Raw genomic sequence first — 20,386 nt, forward strand, 5'->3', positions numbered from 1 at the left:
AATCTGAGGACGCATATAAAACATATCCATTACAGAAGATTTCTAAAAGTAGAAATCAAAATGCAAGAATTTAAAAAATTGCTCAGCCTGTGTGGCTCAGTGGATTGAGCTTCATCCCATGGGCTGAGAGGTCCTGGTTGGATTCCTAGTCAGGGCACTTGCTGGGGTTGCAGGCTCCCTCCTCAGTAGGGGGAGTACAGGCAGCCAATTGATGTATGTATGTCTCTCACATTGATGTTTCTATGTCTCTCTCTCTCTCTAAAACTTAATAAAAACACATTTTAAAAAATTGATTTTTTTTATCCTCACCCGAGGACATTTTTTGTTCAGATAGAGTGAGAGGGAGAGAGAGACAGAAACATCGAGGTGAAAGGGACACATCGAGTGGCTGCTACCCGCACGACCCATCCAGGACCCGGGACACCGCAACCGAGGTACGCCCCTAGCGGGAACCAAACCCAGGTCTCTCTGGACCACAGGCTGACGCTCTAACCGCTGAGCAAAACCGGCCAGGGCAAAAAATTGATTTTTAGAGAGAGAGAAGGGAGAGAGAGAAACATCAATCTGTTGTTTCACCTAGTTAGGCATTCATCAGTTGATTCTGATTCTGTATGTGCCCTGACTTGGGATCAAACCTGCAATCTTGGTGTATTGGGCAGACACTCTAACTAATTGAGCTATTCAGCCGGGGCTCAAAATGCAATAATTAAATAAAACTATTATAAAAAACCACTATCATGCCCTGGCCAGTTTGGGTCAGCGATGAGTGACAGACCCCACAGACTTAAGGGTCTTGGGTTCCCAAGCTTTTAAGGGAAGGCAATCCTAAAACAACCTATCTTTGAGTGGCAGACTTAAGAAGCGTCTGAGCCATGAAGGGAAGGGTAAATACCTCTATAAATTGTACAAGTTTGCAGATTTTCTGATCACAACCTTTTCTCGATCAACCTCAAAGACGCTTGCTTTCCTAATAACTTTGAATAGCAATCTAAGAGGCTTAGTTGCAAATTAACAGAAACACAAAGGTACTTTGAGTAAGGGGGAAAGAATTTTTAAAATCTGCTTGGAAGTTTCCCTTTTCTGACCACAGACGACAATTCCAGGTTGCCACAGCCTCCGGGAGCAGAAACATTCAGCGGAAACGGGGACTCCACTACAGCTAATGCAGGAGGGGTTGCGACACTGGAGCAAGGCTTTCTCCCGGGGGCGGAGCAGCAATGGGCGCGCTCACACCCCGGAAGTCCCGCCTAGCAGAGCGTCCTTCGTTTCTTCCATTGGGCGGCTCTCTGGAAGGGCGGGGCCCTTTCGGCGGGCAGTTGTGACGTTACTAGCCCTTCTGGGTCGCTACCGCACCACCGTAAGGATGAAAGTTTTTAGCTGGCCCTAGAGAGGGGCGGGGCGGCCTCAGAACGCCGGAGACCCGGAAAGCGGGAAGCGGGGGTTCGTGGGCTGCCCCCACGGCAACGGTAAAACGGAAGACTTGCTGTAGAGGAGCCAGGAGTCCCGGTGAAAGCAGTGTCCTTCCCCCAACGGTGGCCCGGAGGCTGCGGCCTCGGCAGCCAGGGGAGCATCCTCACCTGGTAAGTAGGAGGAAGGGAACTTGTCGCATAGTTCGCCCGCACCAGAGAGAGGGAGCCCATCGGCTGCCCTGCGGAAACTGTTACATTAATCCCTGGAGCTGCCAAGGTCTCAGGACGGAAAGGTTCATTTAGTTTGTTACCAGACGTTTGTCTTAAACGTGGACAAATAACACCGCCTTCAGGGTAGTACTGTTTACTTGGCACGCAGAGAGCTTTTTGCTTCAAGACGTGTTTGATGCTAACAGTCTCTGAATTCTGATACGCTGCTGGGTATAGTATTTAAACATAAAACTGTTCATTTGTTTTCTCCTTGGTTGAACCGGAAATACTATTTTTTGTCTTCCGTGTGTTGATGTTGAATATTTCTTTTTAGCATATTAAAATGGCTGTACCTAAAAACACCATCCCTTCCCTGTCGGAATGCCAGTGCGGGATCTGCATGGAAATCTTGATGGAGCCGGTAACACTGCCTTGTAATCACACGCTTTGTAATGCATGCTTCCAATCGACTGTGGAAAAGGCGAATTTATGCTGTCCCTTCTGTCGCCGCCGGGTTTCTTCGTGGACCCGGTACCATACCCGAAGAAATTCTCTCATCAATAAGGAACTGTGGGAGATAATTCAAAGACACTATCCAAAGGAATGCAAGCTTAGAGCCTCTGGGCAAGGATCAGAAGAAATCGGTGAGTAAAACCCAGCGTGTTTGTTGGCTAAAAAAACAAAATCCTTTTAAAAATGAATAATTAAAAAAATAATTGCTGATCCATTTTTAAAAAGATAATAAAGATAGTGCAATTAGTATTTATCTAAATTATTTGGGGGTGAGGGTTTAGTTCTGTGGTCCCCAAAGTCAGTGGCACAGTTGCGTTCATTGTTATAATACTCAGGCTGTGTTCAGTTGGTGTTTGTTGGGCTAAGAATGAAAAGGAAAAAAAGAAAGAAAGCTCAAAAGAATTGCCCGTATAGTCTTCATTCTTTTTTTTTTTTTTATCCTCACCTGAGGACATTTTTTCAGTTTTTTTTTTGTTGTTGTTCAGATAGAGTGGGAGGGAGGGAGAGAGGGAGAGAGAGAGAGAGAGAGAGAGAGAGAGAAAGAAACATTGATGTGAAAGGGACACATCGAGTGGTTGCCACCCGCATGACCCAGCCAGGGCGGGGGACAAACTGCAACTGAGGTACGTGCCCTTAGTGGGAAGGGAACCTGGGTCTCTCTGGACCGTGGGCAGACGCTCTTAACCACTGAGCCAAACCGGCTAGGGCTAGAATCTTCATTCTTGATTTGTATCCACTGCACCTGGGTGTGGCACCAGCCCCTCGCCTCCGCCCCTCCTACTAGTCTGGATGTGGCTGCTGCTTTAATTCCGTAGTTGTAGGACTTCCATTCAGCCTGATTTCAGGCAGTTTTGAATGATGGTTGTTCTGTAGTTTAGTTGTAACTTTGATGTGGTTGTGGAAGGACGAGATGCCACATTTACCTACGCCACCATCTTGACCGGAAGTCTTAAGAGTCTTCGTTCTTAAGGAAAGTTGTATATTCAGATGAGCAATTGTGGTAATACAGCAACAGCAGAAATAAGGAAAGTACTGGATTCCTGTGTTAGTATTTCTTTTACTTTCAATTACTTTCTCTAACTTGCTTATATAATTCCATTGTAAGCATACAATGATCCTAAACTAGCTTTCTGCAATCAGTTCCCTCTGGTTAAACCTTTTTTGTTGTTAATCCTCACCCCAGGATATTTTTTAATTGATTTTTTTTCTAGATAGAGTGGAAGGGAGGGAGAGAGAGAGACAGAAAGAAACATTGATGTGAGAGACACATCAACTGATTGCCTCCCACACAACCCAAGACTAGGGCTGGGGCTCGAACCCGAAACCCAGGTACATTCCCTTGACCAGGAATCGAACCTGAGACCCTTCACTGCAGGCCTATGCTCCAGCCGCTGAGCCAAACCTGCTGGGGCTCATGTGTCATTTTGAACATCTGGTTTTTCTTTTAAAATGGAAAGCCATAAAGAAGATACTGCTGTAGCCCTTGCCGGTGTGCTCAGTGGTTAGAGTGTTGCTCAGTGTAGCCCTTGCTGGTGTTGTACACCAATGGGGTGTTGATTTGATTCCTGGTCAAGGGCACATACCTGGGTTGCAGGTTCCATCCCTGGCCTGGTAGGGGCTAATTCGGGAGGCAACTAATCCATGTATCTGTCTCACATCCACGTTTTTCTCTTTCTCTCTCTCTTTCTCCCACCCCTCCCCTCTCTTCCATTCTTTCTAAAAATCAATGGAAAAATATCCTCAGGTAAGGATTAACAACAACAAAAAATTTCTGTAACTTAATAACTGTATATTTTAGCCCTGGCCAGTTTCGCTCAGTGGTTGGAGCATCAGCCTGAACACTAAAGGGGTGTGGGTTTGATTCCCAGTCAAGGGGCATATACCTGGGTTGCAGGTTTGATCCCCAGCCCCAGTCAGTATCTTGCAGGAGGCAACCAGTCTACATGTCTTTTTCACATGGATGTTTCTCTCTCCCCCTCCCTCCCTTTTACTTTATCTAAAAAGCAATGGAACATTATCCTTGGGTGAGGATAATCAACAAAAAAGTAATTGTACATTTTATTTTAATTCTGTGTTTTTATCTTAATATAGTTTTAATGGAAGACAAAGCCAGCCATAAAATTCTGTTGCCTCTCATATTATTTTCTTTCTTAACCTGAAACAGTTGATGACTATCGGCCAGTTCGTTTGTTAAGTAAACCCGGGGAATTGAGAAGAGAATATGAAGAGGAGATAAGCAAGGTAGGAACTAAATAGTTATTTCTTTTTGGAAGAATTCTCTGCTGTGTTTCAGTTTCACATTTTGCATATAGTTTTATGTGCTTATATAAATAATATATATTGAAATGTAATTTTTTTTTTTTTTTTAAGAGAGAGAGGGAGAGAGAGAAACATCAATGAGAGAGAACATCGATTGGCCACCTCCTGCATACTCTCCACTGGGGATCTGGCCCACAACCCGGGCATGTGTCCTGACCAGGAATCGAACCAGCGACCTCTTGGTGCATGGGTCACTGCTCAACCACTGAGCCATACCAGCTGGACTAGGAGTTTTTATGTTCAGACCATCACAGTTCTCTGAGTTTGTAAGGCTCACCATGCAGGCCTCTCCTGAGCTTGTCAGGTTTAGTTAATATGTGGCCCCTTTTTCATTCACCTGGCCATGTACCTGTTGTGGCGCGAGTGACCACCAGAGCCAGATTAAAGCCAAATATAGAGCAAAGCAGGCTGGCGACTGATCCCGAGTTCTCAGAGATCAGCCCTGGGGCCTCCAAATGTTGTGGCGTGACAGAGTCAAAGAAAGACCACTAGTGAATTGAAGTCCAAATAAGAGCCATTTATTAGCCGGCCAGCATCTGATTCCGAACACCCCTGTGACAGAGTCTTCAGAATCAGCTGAAATGTAAATAGTTTTAATGTACTTTATAAAGGCTCCATTTTTTACATGTGTCACAGTAGTTACAAACTAGCTTTAATTTATTTATACATAATTGCTGCTCTTATGTGATAGCTAGTGCTAAGCATTTTCATTTTCCCAAAGTTTTAAGCTTAAAACATGGAAATATTATTAGATTATGGGTATTTTAGTCCATTAAGAGTGCTACCACAAAAATGCCACAGTCTAGCAGGCTTGAACAACAAATATTTCTCACAGTTCTGGAGACTGGGAAGTCTAAGATCCAAGGTATTGGCAGATCTGGTGAGGGGGCAGGGAGAGAGGAGAAGAGGGAAAAAGGAGAGAGGGAAGAGAGAGAATACAGAAGAAAGAGAAACAGAGATCATCTCTCTTGTGTCTCATCATACCAGGGCACTAATCCCATTATCCAGTTCACAGGCCATGGCCCATTTACTTCCCAACCGCCCCACCTCCAATACATTGCATTTGGGATTAGAGCTTCAACATATGAATTTTGAGACGCACAACAAGGAGTTTAGATGAAGCGAGTATACAATAGGGCTCATTGTGAATTACCTAAATAGGAAAAGAGGGAGTATGCTTACAGTGAAGCCTTTGAACTTCACTAGTACTAGGAGAACCCTGTTATCCCCCTACCCTCCTGCTTAGTGTAGAGCACTATTGTCCAATAAAAGACAGTGTGAGCCTACATGCAATTAAAGTTTTTTTGTAGCCACATTTAAAAGATGTTTTTTCTAAACAACAGATGAAATTAACTTTAATTGTATTTAAACCCATTATATTTTATTATCAGTATAAAGGTATTATATAAAAATTATAATTAACTATATAATTATATATCACAATATGATTAGGCATTAATTTATAAAGTTACATAAAAATTAATCATGAGATTTTACATTATTTTTGCTTAGTCTTCAGTATCTTTTGTACTTATAGTACATATCACTTTGATCTAGTCACCTTTTCAAGTGCTCAAAATATAGCTAGTGGCTACTCTTTTGGACCATGCAAGTCTAGAAGAACCAATAAATAATAAATAATTATGATAGTTGCCCTGTCCTGTGTAGCTCAGTGGTTAGGGCATCGGCCTGTGAACCGGAGGGTCTCGGTTTTAATTCCTGATCAAGGGCTTGTACTGAGGATGCAAGTTCAACCCCAGGTCCGGTCGGAGTGTGTGCGGGAGGCATCCATCGATGTCTCTGTCTCTCTCCCCATCCCCCTCCACTCTCTCTAAAAACTCAGTGGAAAAAATATCATCTGGTGAGGATAAACAAAAATTATGATAGTTAACTTGATGTCAGCATATTGTCTAAGTGGTGTTCTTAAGTAAGGGTTTTTTGTTTGTTTTTATCTTTCTCGTTCAAGGATATGTTTTTATTGATTTTGAGAGAGAGAGAGAAAACACATTGATGTGAAAGAGAAACTTCTCTGTCGGTTGCCTCCGGTATGCGCCCCAACTGGAGTTTAACCCAAAACCTAGGTATGTGCCCTGACCAGGAATTGAACCCTCAATCTTTTGGTATATGGGTATGACACTCCAGCCAGCTGAGCCACCTGGCCAGGGCTTAAGTAAGGGTTTTAAAGGAATCGTTTAACCCTTATAATAAGGTAGTGAGGCCCTGTCCCAGTGGTTAGAGTGTTGGCCTGCGGACCAGTGAATCGCGGGTTCAATTCAGGTCAAGAGCATGTACCTTGGTTGCGGTTCGTCCCGGCCCTGGTCAGGTCATGTGTGAGGCAACCAGTCGATGTGGTTGTATCACATTGATGTTTCTCTCTCTCTCTCTCTCTCTCCCTCTCCCTTCCACTCTATCTAATAATAAATAGAAAAATATCCTTGGGTGAGGAATTTAAAAAAAAAAAAGGTAGTGAGAACATGTTCTGTTTTGACTGCAAATAAAAGAAAACCCGACTTCAGCTACCTTAAACAATAAGAGAATTGTAATTATTTGGAAGTCCAGAGGTAGGGGCTTCAGGGGTGGTTTCATTCAGAGTTCTAGCTCTAGGTCTTTGCTAACTGTGGTCAGCTGGCTATATATATAAATATACATATATATATATATATTCATAGATTTTTTAGAGAGAGAGGAAGGGAGAGAGAGATAGAAACATCAATGTGAGAGAGACACATTGTTGGGCTGCCCCCTGCAATGCCTCCCACTGGGGATCGAGTCTGAAACCCGGGCATGTGCCCTGACCAGGAATCAAACCAGAACCCCTCAGTCCATGGGACAACGCTCATTCCAGAGCCACACCAGCTGGGCTGGTCAGCTGGCTTTATCTCAGGCTAATAACAAGATGGCCACATTGTTCTGAACCTCCATTTTCTCATGGGATTGGATCAAGGACTTGAGTCATATCCTTTGGAATTCTAAAGTGGTTCTTGTTTGTTTTTTGTTTTGTGTCTCCCCGCCCCCCCCAGGAGAATTACAGTTTGTTTGTTTTTAGGAGAAGTATAGTTTAAATAAACAAGAGCATGGCCTTAGATCTTAGAATCAGAACTTGAGTCTCTGTTCTGCCACTTACTGTTTTCAGAAAGTTATGTTCTTTTCTATGTCTGTTTCTTCATTTGTAAATCATATAATAGCCATGTGGTTATTCAGCAACCACTCCACTCCTGCCCACTGTGTTTGGGGATTCTTCCAGACTACAGGGATGGATCCTATTAGTTCAGTCAGTTTTTATCATTACATTCCTTTTGTTAGGGTTTGGTTCAGGAATCTAGGCCTAAGTTAGTTAGCACATGGCATTCTGTTAAGTGCGGAAAAGGAATACCTGGAAATGTGCACAAGTGTGTGATATTGTAGTTGAAACTGGGATTAAGAATTGAAGCAAGGGAGGATGAGGGTTTGATTGGGCTGATTGGGGAAGGCTTCATGAAGAGAATTTGCCTCTCCAGATTTGTACTTCATTTAAGATATTTTTAATTCCTGCCAATTTTTTCATTTAAAAAAATATTTTACTGTTCTTATTAAAAAGTATTGGAAGTATACTAAAAAGTTCAGAGAAGGATTGTTCTCTATTAATCATTTTTAAGGTGGAGGCAGAGCGACGGGCTAATGAGGAAGAAGAAAACAAAGCCAGTGAAGAATACATACAGAAATTATTGGCAGAGGAAGAAGAAGAAGAAAAGAGACAGGCAGAAAAAAGGAGAAGAGAGATGGAAGAACAGCTAAAAAGTGATGAAGAACTGGCCAGAAAGCTAAGCATTAATATTGTAAGTTTTGGGAGAGAATTTTGAAGTATTAACATTCCTATTTCTTTGTGATTTTTAAAGATTCAAAGACATATTCACCATAGCTACAAGCTATTTCTGGCATATTTTCTCTACTTAAAACTTTTTTTTTGCATATTGTAACATATTAAAAAACTGAGTTTTTGCATATTGTTACATATTTCCTCTACTCCAGGTATACTTTACAAAACTTTTTACTTGTTATTAGTAAATTCAAATTATGTAGGAAAGCTATTCATTGGAAAATGAAAGCTTCCTTATCCCCCTTCCCCGCCCCCACCTCTTTACTCCTATTCTGTTTTCTTAATCTGTTCCTTTCCCCAAAGGTTAGCACTATTAACCATTTCTTATAAAGATTTTTCTTTCACCTAAAAAGGATTTATCGGTCATTGTTTTTTCCTTGACTTTTTTCACTTGATATATCTTTTTTTGTATTACTATATGTAGTCTATCTAAATCTTTTTTTTTTTTCCTCACCCGAGGACATTTTTCCATTTTTTGTACAGATAGAGTGGGAGGGAGAGAGAGGAAGAGAGAGGGAAACATCGATGTGAAAGGGACACATCGAGTGGCTGCCACCTGTACGACCAACCAGGGCCGGGGACAAACTGCAACCGAGGTACATGCCCTTAGCGGGAACCGAACCCGGGTCTCTCCGGACCGCAGGCGGACGCTCTAACCGCTGAGCCAAACCGGCCAGGGCTATCTAAATCTTAAGAGTGGCATAATACTCCATTGTATGATACAGATCATTTTTAGAAAATGAAGCACATTAAATTCTTAATATAGTAAACCTGAATTTTATTATCTTGCTGTAGTTAAATTACTACCTAGGGGAAAATGAATGAAAGAAATGATGATAAAATACTTACTCTAAGACTAAAGAAACAATGGGATCCAGTGATTTGAAAGAACCTGGCATAATCACCCTGGGATTCTTTTAAAATATAAACTCCCATACCTGTTCTGAATCTACTGAATCAGAATCTCTCAGGATAGGATTTGGGGGTTACCATTCTCAGAGGCAGTTAGGGAAGTCTGATGTGCATTCAGGTTCGAGAGCCTCTAAAACAATTCCTCTGCTTTCAAACAAATATGTTAAAGTGCTCTTACTAAAATGAAGTATACTCAGAAGTTTTAAATTGTATGCCCTTTTTAAAATTTAAATAGAATAGCTTTGTAAAGGTACATATAGGAAATTAAATAAAAGACATTAACCAACAGAATAACAAATGGGATAAGAAAGAAAATACAGGGGTGAGCAAAGTGGGTTTACATGATACAAATAAATAATACAATAATTAATAAATAATGCAGCTCTAGCCACATAGCTCAGTTGGTTAGATCATCAAAGAATAAACTGTTTTACATGCTCACAACTGTAAACCTACTTTTGCCTACCCTGTATAACAATGAGGAGAATCTTTACTGGTCTTTGAAGAGTCTATTATTCTAGTGCTTACAGCTCTTTTTGAATTTGTCTGGTAGGTCTTCCGGTTTTTACCGGAAGCCCCTCTTCCCCAGAAAAGTCTATTATTCTAATCCTTGTTTCTTATTTTTACATGGGATTATAAGAGTAGATTTATTGATATTTTAGAATAATTTTTGGTTTACTTGTGAAAGTTTATTGGCCCAAAGCCTAATGTCTACCATCACCAGTTATATTCATTTTTCTAATAATGTAGTAAGAAACTTATGAACCCTGATGATACTCAGTTGGTTGAGTATCATCCAGGCACGGAGAGGTTACTGGTTCAATTCCTGGTCAAGGCGCATGCCTGGATTGCAGGCTTGATCCCCAGTAGGGGGGGCATGCAAGAGGCGGCCGATTGATGTTTCTTATCAGTGTTTCTCTCTCTCTCTCTCTCTCTCTCCCCCTCCTTCCCCTACTTTCTCTCTCTAAAATTAAAATCTTAAAAAAAAGAAAAGAAATTTATGAGACTACTGCAGGTAAATACTCATGGCGTTTATTTTTATGCCCATAAGTCCCCAAATTAAATTAAATTACTTTTATGTAAAACTATTATTCCAGATATATCTATAGTTCTTTGAATTTACCTCTATAGATTAAGGTAGTTATATAAAACTATTCATTAGAAAAATTAACAAATTATCAGCTTATAAGATTAATATCACCATGCCGATTGTGTTCTGTCATGTAGAGTAAAAATGCAATTAATTTAGACCAACTTAGATGGACTTAATCTTGTTTATACTAATTTTTACATAATCGATATTATTCAAAGGGTGTGTAGAATTTAAACGTGAACAAAATTCTGTAAAGGTCTGTTGTAGCTTCTGAGTTAGTTGAATTAATAGCTTATTTTATAATAAAAGTATTTTAATAATGTCTTTTATGCTTTTTCTGTTGTTAAAGAACAATTTTTGTGAGGGAAAACTCTCGGCTTCTCCCATGAATTCCAGAAAATCTGATCTAGTCACAAGCAAGTTGCAAAAGAAAAGTAAAAACAAACAAACAAATACTGAAGATATTCAGAAGTAAGTGAGCTGTTTATCAATTCTTTATTAACCACCTACTGTATGCCAGTGTTTTTCGTTCATAGAGTGCACTGACTATCAAAATTTGTTCCATGCACTTCGTGAAAACCCTCCAGATGACTGAGATTGATGTAAGAGAGCTACTCACATAGCTTAGATTCCTGGCTAGCATGAAGAGAGATGTGAAGTCTTTTTGTATCTTGACTGCTCAGAGTTTCCATGATATTCCCATTTTCTCAAAATTAACCAGTTGGGTTATTTTTTCCCCTTGGTTTAGATTCAAGTGAGAAAAGCTGGTCCCATACAAGGTCATCCTCATCGAAAGATGAGGGCATCCAGGTCATTTACCCAGTTTTTCCAAATTCCTGTATTACATTTCTTCTCTACTATACAAAAACCATGAGTCAGGTAATCACCAGTGGAGTAATGATTTAGTTCCCCCACAACACCCTTCCAGTAGCAGGTAGAATTGATGACTTTATGAGGATATAAGCTTTCCCATCATATTTCATATTTAGAAAAGTTTAAGAACTGCAGTCTAGACTTCAAAAACAGATAAGGGCGCTGGCCAGTTTGGCTTAGCGGTTAGAGCATCGGCCTGCGGACCAGAGTCCTGGGTTTCATTCCAGCCATGGGCACGTACCTCAGTTGTGGTTCATCCCCGGCCCGGTTGGGGTCATCTGGGTGGCAACCATTCGATGTGTCTCACATCAGTGTTTCTCTCTCTCCCCCTCCCACTCTGTCTGAACATAAATGTAAAAATACCCTCGGGTGAGGATTTAAAAAAAAAGACAAGGGCATGCCAGGTGTGGCTCAGTGGTTGAGTATTGACCCCTGCACCCAAAACAGACAAGGGCTTTTGGTTCAACTGAGTAAATATGTGCAGGTAATTTGCCTCCTTGCAGAATTCTTAGAAATTTTGGGTTTGGGATGGGGACACTTAGATTTCGGTAGGGGCAAATGAAGTGGTTGCTAGTAAAAGAAAAAATAACCCAAAAGGAATACAAACAATCCAATTTAAAAATTGGCAGGGGACCTGAATAGACACTTCTTCAAAGAGGAAAGAGGACATACAAATGGCCAACAGACATAAGAAAAAGTGTTCAACATCACTAATCATCAGTGAGATGCAAATTAAAATGACGATGAGGTACGCCTTACACCTGCCAGAGTGGCTGCTGTCAAAATCAACAAATAACAAGTGCTGGTGAGAATGTGGAGAAAGGGGAACCCTACTGCACTGCTGGTGGGCATGCAGACTAGTGTAGCCATTGTGGAAAATAGTGTAGATTTTCCTCAAAAAATTAAAAATGGAACTGTCGTTTGACCCAGTGATCCTACTTCCAGGAATATATCCTACGAATCTGAAACATCAATCAGAAAGAATGTGTGTACCCCTGTGTTCAAAGCAGTGTTATTTACAATAACTAAGATCTGGAAACAGCCCAAATGCCCAGCAGTAGATAAATGGATACAAAAGCTGTGGTCCATTTATACAATAGAATAATACACAGCTATAAAAATGAAGGATCTATTATCCTTTGAAACAGCATGGAGGAACGTGGAGATTATTATGCTAAGTGAAATAAGCCAGACAGAAAAAGACAAATATCACATGATCTCACTTATATATGGAATCTAATGAACACAGTAAACTGATAAAATAGAATCAGAGGCATGGAAACATGGAACAGACTGATGAATCTCAGAGGGAAAGGTTGGGAGAGAGATTAACCAAAGAACTTATATGCATATATGCATTGCCCATGGATGCAGACAATAGAGTGATGAAGGCCCAGGGCAGGTGGAAAAAGAGAACTGTAATACTCTCAACATAAAGAAAAAAATAGATGTGATATTAATATTGTTAGTGCTGGTATTATGCAAAGTAGAAATTAAGAGAAAAACCATTAAAAGGTGAAAAGCAGAGATTGCATAATTACATACTCCGCTTAAAGCATGTAATTTATGAATCTTCATGCATCTAAATATATATTTTGAAATATACAAAAATAAAAAATTATTAGAAATACAATGGATCTAATAAACTGATAAATTTTAATAAACTTGTGAATGTAAAAGCAGAAATTGAGAAACTAGTGTATTAAAATTAAAAATAGATAAAGTCTAGTCTCTAGACTATATAAAGAATTCTTATATAACTCAACAACAAAAGACAAAAAGTGGACAAAGGTCTTGAAGAGGTTATTTCTCCAAAGATGTACACATGGCCAGTAAGCATGTAAAAAGATACTCAACATCATTAGTCATTAGGAAAATGTAAAAATCACAATGAGATACCACTTCACACCCACTGGGATGTCTGTTATCCTAAAAAGGGAAAATAACAAATGTTGGCAAAGATATAGAAAAATTGGAATTTTGTACATTGCTGGTGGGCATGTAAAACGGTGTAGCCACTATGGAAAACAGTTTGGCAGCTCCTTAGAAAGTTTAACAGACTTACCATATGACTCAGCATTCACCTCCTAGATATTTACCCAAAAGAACTGGAAACAGGTATTTTAACAAATACTTGTACACAAATATTTGTATCAGCACTTCAAATAGCAAAAAGGTGGAAAGAGCCCAAATGTTCATTGAGGGATAAATGGATAAACAAAATGTATATCAGTACAATGGAATATTATTCAGCCCTAAAAAGGAATGGCATATTGATACATGCTGTGATGTGGATGAACTCCAGAAACACATTAAGTGAAAGAAGCCAGACACAGGGTTGCATATTACATGATTTCATTTATATGAAATAGCTAGAATAGGTCAATCTATAAAAAGAGAAAACAAATTTAGTAGTTGCCAGTGGTTGGGGAGAGGTCAGAATGGGGAGTAACTACTTAATGTACACAGGGTCTCCTTTAGGGATGATGAAGATGTTTTGGAACTCAATAGTTATAATGGTTGCACAACTTCAAGATTGTACTAAATGCACTTAAAATAGTTAATTTTATCTCAAATTTAAAATGAACAAAAAAGATGACTATTATTTTTATTTATTTATTTTTTTAATCCTCAACCGAGGACATTTTTCCATTTTTTGTTCAGATAGAGCGGGAGGGAGAGAGAGGAAGAGAGAGAGGGAGAAACATCGATGTGAAGGGACACATCGAGTGGCTGCCACCCGCACGACCAACCAGGGCCGGAGACAAACTGCAACCGAGGTACGTGCCCTTAGCGGGAACCGAACCCGGGTCTCTCTGTACCGCAGGCCGACGCTCCAACCACTGAGCCAAACCGTCCAGGGCTATTATTTTTGAAAATTAAGAAAAACTACTAAGTAACTCATTGGTTAAACAATCTTTTTAAAAAATGTATTTATACTATTAAAAAACAAACAAAAAATAGATGTGGCAAAAAAACAGTTCACCCATTTCTGTCACACATCCCCTACCCTCTACCCCCACTACACTACCGACAACCACAAATCTTTTCTCTGTATTTGTATGAGCTGGATTTCTCTTTTCCCCCCAGATTTTACATATGAGAGAGATCATATGGTGTTTTATTTATCTTTCTCTCTTTGACTTATTTCACTTAGCATAATGCTTTCAAGGTTCATCATCCATGTTATTGCAAATGGCAAGATTTCATTCTTTTTTTTTTTTTTATCCTCACCCGAGGATATTTTTCCATTTTTTGTACAGATAGAGTGGGAGGGAGAGAGAGGAAGGAGAGAGAGAGAGAAACATCGATGTGAAGGGACACATCGAGTGGCTGCCACCCGCACGACCAACCAGGGCCGGGGACAAACTGCAACCGAAGTACGTGCCCTTAGCGGGAACCAAACCCAGGTCTCTCCGGACCGCAGGCCGACGCTCTAACCGCTGAGCCAAACTGGCCAGGGCCATTCTTTTTTTTTTTAAATCCTCACCTGAGGATATTTTTCTATTTATCTTTAAACAGAGTGAGAGGGGGAGAGAGGGAGAGAGAAACATTGACATGAGAGGGACACATCGACTGGTTGCCTCCCACAGGACCTGACCAGGGCCGGGGATGAACCGCAACTGAGGTTTGTGCCCTTTCCTTAAGGTATCAGTACTCAGTTTTTTAAGTTTTGCTCTGGAGTTAGACTAAAATACCTGAGACAAGGGTATAGACTACGCTCTTTCTGATAAACCAACCACAGTCAGACAACCTTTAGCATAAATAGCTAGTGGCTTTATTATCTTGGGTACATACCACTTCTCTTTCAAAGCATTCAAATTTTGGTAAACTCTTTTTAAAGGTATTTGTCACCTAAACCTCAATTTGGGTCAGCATCACAGGCTGAAGTTGTACAAGAAGGCAAGAAAAACTCCATGTCTAAGGTATGTGAATGCTAAAGATGTTCTTCGTTTGGCACGTTTACTAATGTTATATATAGATTGCTGGTACTTATAGGTTCCTAACTTTTGTTCTTAAGTCACTACAGTAAATGAGACACCATCTCTTAGTTATCTTAGGTTTACATAAACTAGGAGTCAGCAAGCAAAATTTTTCTTTAAAGGGCCAGATAGTAAATATTTTAGGCTTTGCGGCCCGTATTGTTTCAGTCACAACAATTCAGTTATGCTATTGTCGTGTGAAAGCATTCATAGACAATATGTAAACAAATGAACTTGTCTTTGTTCCAGTAAAACTGTTTACAAAAACAGCAGGCTGAATTTGTAATAACCTGTGGGTTTAGTAACTTCCAGGGGTCCTCATAAGAAACACACCTAAAGGAGTTGTGTCTCTTACAGAAGGCCCAAGCTTTGACTTCCTGCTGGATGTTTGTAGATCACTCATAGTTTTCCTAGTACAAATGCAGTTCACCAATAAGGGTCATTTTTACCATAAGCTATGCGGCCTAGTAACACAGATGACATTCCACCTTTATCAGGTTTCCAGGTAAGTAGAAGTAGGAAAGGTAAGCTGACACCAAGGTCTCTTTCCTGCTTATAAAAGGTTTGTTAACACTTTATTCACAGGCTTTTTTCCCTCAGATAGGTGGTTTTATGCACATTTACTGTGCACCAGATTATGTATGTGTTTTCTTCACATCTTCATCACAACCTCCAACTCTATAATATAGGTATCCCTGTGCCATTTTTACAGTTGAGAAACCTGAGGCACACAGAGATAAGAGTTTTGCCCAAAGTTCCTTAAAGTAGAGGTAATAGAGTGAGGATTCAAGTCCAGATGTTCCGATTGGTACTGGAACTATAGATTGATGGAAGAGGCATTGTAGGGCTGGGGTATTTTTTTCTACCCTGCTCATATTTGCAGCAAATCTGGGTAAGCAGCCTAGAATTTGTCCAATCCAAACCACACTGCTATGCAAAAAATGCTGTCAGGAATGATAAATGCAAAGCAAAGAAGGTAAAAGAACAGAATGTCTCCAGCAAGGAGTAGGTTTGGTTCTGAGGCAAATTCTCATTGAAGACTTTCTTCTTAAGGCTTTCCCATGGTCAGAACTAATCCTAGGTCTTGACTTACCCGAGACCTATAGGTGACAAGAAAAATTATATTGGCTAAAGAAGGGGGGTTCTCAACTTAAGGTCTATGGTTAGAATCCAGAGAGTACATATGAATTTCGATGGAAGAAAGTTTATCTTTACTTTTGTCTGACCTCTTCACAGTACCGGTGACTTGCCCTGGCCGGTTTGCTCAGTGGTTAGAGCGTCGGCCCGCGGACCAGAGTCCTGGGTTCGGTTCCCCATAAGAGCACATACCTTGGTTGCAGTTTGTACCTGGCTCTGGTTGGGGCCATGTGGGTGGCAATCAGTCTATGTGTCTTTCTCACATCGATGTTTCTCTCTCTCTCTTCCCCCTCTCTCCCTTCAGCTCTGTCTGAAGATAAATGCAAAAATGTCCTCAGGTGAGGATAAAAACAAAATATAAAAAACAGTGCCTGTGACTTTGTCATCAATAGAAAGGATAGATTTTTATCATTATATTTGTTGCAAATCTCTTGAAATATTATTTATACTCATTCCTGTGTTCAGTATTACAAGTTATATCGATACACATTGCATCATAACTTTCAACATTTTAATAATTAAGTTGCAATATAAAGTGTTTTCTTTCTGCCCTGGCCGGTTTGGCTCAGTGGTTAGAGCATCAGCCTGCAGACTGAAGGGTCTCAGGTTCAATTCATGGTCAAGGGCTCGTGCCTGGTTTTCGGGTTCGAACCAAGAGGTCGAACCTGAAGGTTCGTACCAAGTACCAAGAGGTAACCAGTTCAATTCCCAGTCAGGGCACATGTCCAGGTTGTGGGCCAAATCCCTAGTAGGGAGCATGCAGGGGCAGCCAATTGATATTCTCTCTCATTGATGTTTCTATCTTTCTCTCCCTCACTCCCTCTCTCTCTCAAATCAATTTTTAAAAAAAAATAGTGTTTTCTTTGTGATCCTATGTATTTATATACATTTTTTAAAATGTGTTTTTATTGATTTTTTTAGAGAGAGAGATAGAAACATCGATGTGAGAGAGAAACATCGATCTGCTGCCTCCTGCACTCCCCCTACTGGGGATTGAGCCTGCAACCCGGGCATGTGCCCTGACCGGGACTCAAACTTAGACCTCGCAGTTCATGGAATGATGCTCAATCCACTGAGCCACACCAGCCGGGCTGTATTTATATTTAAAAATATTATTCTTAGAAGAGGTCTGTAAGCTTCACCAAAATGCCAAAAGGAGGAGAGTTTGTGGTACTAAAGAGGGTTTAAAAATCCCTGGGCTACTGGAAGTTTATTTATTTAGTTAGTTAATCCTCACCCCAGCATATTTTTTCTATTGATTTTTTTTTTTTTAGAGATAGGGGAAGGGAGGTATCGAGCGACACATCATTTGGTTGCCTCTGCATGTGCCTTTGAATGGGGCGGGGATCGAACCTGTGACCCTGTGGTGCACAGGCCAACACTCTAACCACTGAACCACACTGGCCAGGGCAGCTATTAGAATTTATAAGGTGAAAAAGAGTTCAGGTCATGATGCCAACTATTGGCTATATAGTAAATCTAGTTTGTGGTTTTAATCTAGGTTTTCATGGGAGTCAAAATGAAGGAATGCCTTAATCTCATTGGCACACAGAACAAAAATACTATTAAAAAGCAATATAGCGTATCAGTAGTGGTAGTAATAACTATAGTGACAATTGTGGTATCAGTGTAAGACATATATGTATGACTTGTTGTATACCACTCACTCAGTCTTCTGTTTTCTACAGGAAACTGATAGTAGTGATATAAAGAGCCCTATGTGTCAAGACAGAGAAATTGAAGAAGATATGCCAACACTTTCTCCACCAATATGCCTTGAAATTGAAGAACAAGGTACAAAGTCTTCAGTAGAGTCACCTATGCCTCAGTTATGTGCCAGTGGTACAGAATGGTGCCTTAAAGAAGTCAAAATGAGACCAAGTGATCATGATAAAGAATTATGTGTTATAAACCATGAGAGACCTGAAGCCAGAGTTCCCTACTCTAGAGAAGCTGCAGTTAAGCCTTGTGGCAAAACAGAGAGTGAGTGCACTATATCAGATATGACACAGATAATTGGAAATAACACAGTTGAGACAGAAAATGAAGAGTCTTGCCTATTGATCAGTGAAGAAGGTATTTTCAAAAGAAAAAACCAGGAGTCTTCATTTGAAGCAGTCAGGGATCCGTGCTTTTCTACAAAAAGAAGGAAAGTGTCCTCTGAATGTTCCTCAGAACAAGAGGAAACAGAGATCAGCTTTACTCAGAAACTGTTAGATTTGGAACATCTACTTTTTGAGAGACATAAACAAGAAGAACAGGACAGGTTATTAGCATTACAGATTCAAAAAGAGGTAGATAAAGAACAAATGAAGCCAAACCGGCAAAAAGGATCCCCAGATGAATATCAGTTACGTGCAACTCCCTCACCTCCAGACAAATTGCTAAATGGACAAAGGAAGAATTCCAAAGATAGGAACTTAAAAAGACATGCTGCTGTAGAGCATTCAAAACCTCGGAGAGGCCCAAAAAATGAAAATTGGCAGCCTTCTTTTGAGATCCAGGTGAAACATTCAGTTAATGTTAATGGAAGAAAGATGCCAAATTCTGCTAGAGATCATTGTAATGTATCTAAAAGTGTTCATTCCCTACAGCCTAGTAAGTCACAGAAAAGTATTTTTCAGATGTTTCAGAGATACACAAAATGTGTGGGTAAAGGAGGGAGTATTTTAGAATCTGGTAAAGATGGATTTTGATGCTCTCTTTTATCATAGAATGTTTATAAAATTTTTATTCTGCTCTGTGGGCATACTCATTGCCTATAATTGAAGGACTGTGCAATTACAAGGGAGGAATATACAAATGTACTTCAGCCAATGTCAGTGATAAGCAAAAGTGTTGTGGGTTTTTTTTAAATTTTCACCCAATGATATTCTTAGAGAGTGTGGAGGGAGGGAGGGAGAGAGGGAAGGGGAGAGAGAGAGAGAAACATTGATGTGAGAGAGACCCATCAATTGGTTGCCTCCCACAGGACCCTGACTGTGGCTAGGGATCAAACTTGCAACCCAGGTAAGAGTGTCGATTCTTTATTAATAACTGTGACAATTCTTATAGATAATAGATATAAAACTGCCTGGACCAACTCAAAAGAAATCTTTAAGTGCCATTCTTTTTCCAAAAAAAATGCATGTTTTATGGCCTTTGCTCCCATTTTTGTTCTGAGTAATCAAAGCAAGATTATACTATACCACGTAGTTTAGGAGTCAGGTTTAAAATGTAAGATATTTGCTACTTTGCCATGTATTTATAGATCACTTGAAATGTATCTTCCATAATACTAATGTAATCTAATCTTTTTAGTATTTTAAGTATTATAGCATTTTCTTTTATTTAAAATGGATTAGAATCACATGAAATCAGAAAAGTCAGAGTTTTCTGGAAAATTAGGATTAATTGACAGAAAGGAAACATCTCAATGCAAAAGGAGTTAAGAGTTGGGGTGAGGCTAAGTAGAGCAAACTGATAATTTGGAAGCATTGGAACTGAGTGGGAGATCAGAAACTGGGTCTAAGATGAAGTAGCAGAGCATTCCCCCACATCCTTTCTTTGCTAAATGGCACAGAAAACACTTGGGTTTTACTGCTTGTCTCACCATAGTAACTGGTGTTAAAATGATTAGTTACGCCCAGCTGGAGTAGCTCGGTGGATTGAGCGTCCCCCCTCATGGACTGAGAGGTCCCAGTTCGATTTCCAGTCAGGGCACATGCCCAGGTTGCAGGCACAATTCCCAGTAGGGGACGTGCAGGAGGCAGCCGATCGATGTTTGTGTCTCAGATCCACGTTTTTATCGTTCTCTCCCTTCCTTTCTCTCAAAAAACAACAACCAACATTAAAATAATAATAATAATAAATTACCAAAAATTTTGGAAATTCACATTTTCTATTAATCTATTCTAGAAAAAGATGGGAATTTACTGTAGGAGAGCAAAATCACAATATACTATGTTGTGTAACCTGAGACATAAATAACCATGTATTTATTTCCTTATCATTTGTATTGGTAGTGATTTTATTTGTGTTTATGGGCAGAAATAGTATGGTGCTTGGCTCTCGCCCTATATTACTCCTCAAAGTTAAATCA

General features: G+C 40.0%; 1 protein-coding gene and 1 non-coding gene across 2 annotated transcripts; both read left to right on the forward strand.

Annotated features, from left to right (window-relative positions):
* The first annotated feature begins 1,375 nt into the window (after positions 1–1,375).
* Positions 1,376–19,182, forward strand: RNF168 (ring finger protein 168). The gene is made up of 7 exons (XM_036242964.1): positions 1,376–1,580; positions 1,954–2,263; positions 4,297–4,373; positions 8,087–8,266; positions 10,662–10,783; positions 15,030–15,111; positions 17,994–19,182. Exons 2-7 carry the CDS (start codon positions 1,963–1,965, stop codon positions 18,999–19,001), a joined length of 1,770 nt encoding a protein of 589 aa, XP_036098857.1. The 5' UTR covers positions 1,376–1,580; positions 1,954–1,962; the 3' UTR covers positions 19,002–19,182.
* On the forward strand, positions 9,738–9,800 carry LOC118617981. Its single transcript, XR_004956928.1, has one exon. It is a non-coding gene; the product is annotated as a U7 small nuclear RNA (small nuclear RNA).
* Positions 19,183–20,386: the final 1,204 nt, after the last annotated feature.

Source organism: Molossus molossus, unplaced genomic scaffold (assembly GCF_014108415.1).
Source record: "Molossus molossus isolate mMolMol1 unplaced genomic scaffold, mMolMol1.p scaffold_m16_p_5, whole genome shotgun sequence".
Classification (NCBI taxonomy): domain Eukaryota; kingdom Metazoa; phylum Chordata; class Mammalia; order Chiroptera; family Molossidae; genus Molossus; species Molossus molossus.

Coding starts and splice junctions, on each gene's coding strand:
- RNF168 (XM_036242964.1), top strand. CDS start 1,963: ATGGCTGTACCTAAAAACACCATCCCTTCCCTGTCGGAATGCCAGTGC. Junction 4,374..8,086: donor ATGAAGAGGAGATAAGCAAG/GTAGGAACTAAA, acceptor ATCATTTTTAAG/GTGGAGGCAGAGCGACGGGC. Junction 15,112..17,993: donor AGAAAAACTCCATGTCTAAG/GTATGTGAATGC, acceptor TGTTTTCTACAG/GAAACTGATAGTAGTGATAT.